This window comes from Alexandromys fortis, unplaced genomic scaffold, assembly GCF_014885135.2.
Source record: "Alexandromys fortis isolate MF-2015 unplaced genomic scaffold, M_Fortis_MF-2015_v1.1 scaffold_90, whole genome shotgun sequence".
NCBI lineage: Eukaryota > Metazoa > Chordata > Mammalia > Rodentia > Cricetidae > Alexandromys > Alexandromys fortis.
The window spans coordinates 7,570,565-7,571,970 of record NW_026067985.1 but is presented as its reverse complement, the minus strand read 5'-3'; the positions used below and the strand labels follow the sequence as shown (position 1 = coordinate 7,571,970).

Genomic DNA, 1,406 nt, shown 5'->3' with positions numbered 1-1,406 from the left:
AATATTCTGTCTGTGTATATGTCTGCAGGCCAGAAGAGGGCACCAGACCTCATTACAGATGGTTGTGAGCCACCATGTGGTTGCCGGGAATTGAACTCAGGACCTTTGGAAGAGCAAGCAATGCTCTTAACCGCTGAGCCATCTCTCCAGCCCGATTTTATTTTGTTTTATTTAAAGATTTGAGTGTTGTGCCTGCACACCAGAAGAGGTCACCAGATCTCATTAGAGATGGTTGTGAGCCACCATGTGGTTGCTGGGAATTGAACTCATGACCTCTGGAAGAATAGCCAGTGCTCTTAACCTCTGAGCCATCTGTCCAGCCCCTTTATTTTATATTTAATTATGTATATATGCCTGCGCCTTTGTGAGAATATGTGCATGGGAAGGCAGTGCTCATGGAGTCTGGGAGAAGGCATTGGATCCCCTATAACTGAATTATTGAGACAACTGATGTGGGTGCTGGGAACCAATCTTGAGTCCTCTGCTTGTTCCCTGGGGATAGGACCCTGTGCACCATAGGCAAGCCCTCCATCACTGAACTATGTTTCTAGTCCTTTATTAATTTTAAACCCATACGGTACCTGAATAAGACTCTTTAGCAATGACACTAAATTCAAATGCATTTTGATAGATGAACACTCTGGTCCAACATCTAAAATGGTCACAGGGCCACATATCTGGGTTTTGCGAGCCACCGCGCCTCTGCGAAACTAAACTCCAGCAGCATAGCATCAAGGCAGTGGCCACAGGCAGTACAGAAATGATTGACCTTTCTAATAAATCTTTATTTGTAGCAATAGGCTGTGGGCCAATTTCCAAAGGGTTGTAGTTGGCAGCCCTTGGTGTGATTGATGCAGCCAGAGACTGCACAGTTTCCTCTAGAAACTATGGCTGTCAGGGCTGAGGAGATGGAAATTTTTTGTTCACTAGTGGGAAAATTCACACGCAGAGACAAGAGTCATTATTTTTCCCCCGGAATGGGTGAGAATAATTGAATGGAGTGGGGGTCGGGAAGCCAGAGTAGAGCTCTGTCTATTGGACGGAAGTCAATCTCCCTTTTGCTTTAGCCCCTTCTGTGTGGGGGTGGACAGATGCTGGTGCAGCAGTGCTCCCCACTCTCCCCCCTCTTTCAGATTGTTCAGATGGAGAGGAAGATTAACAACCAGAGACAAATCTTCTTGAAGACAAAAGAGGCCAATAGCCCCCGGAAGCTGCAGAAACAGATCCATATTCTGGAGACCCGACTGAATCTGGTAGCTGCTCTCTGAAGCCTCAGCACTCCATCCCTACCCCACCCCTCATCCCACTCCTCATCCTCACCCCACCTACCCCTCATCCCACCCCACCTACCCCATATCCTCACCCCTCATCCCAACCCACCCCTCATCCCACCCCAACCCACCCCT

At 48.2% G+C, this 1,406-nt stretch overlaps 1 protein-coding gene across 1 annotated transcript in view; it reads left to right on the top strand.

Annotated features, from left to right (window-relative positions):
- The window catches only part of Ccdc63 (coiled-coil domain containing 63), a 31,722-nt gene that overhangs the window by 7,004 nt on the left and 23,312 nt on the right, over window positions 1-1,406 (top strand). The window contains exon 4 of the mRNA XM_050159052.1: window positions 1,134-1,253. Within this exon, the coding sequence (XP_050015009.1) occupies window positions 1,134-1,253 (120 nt within the window). The remainder of the gene's footprint in view (window positions 1-1,133; window positions 1,254-1,406) is intronic.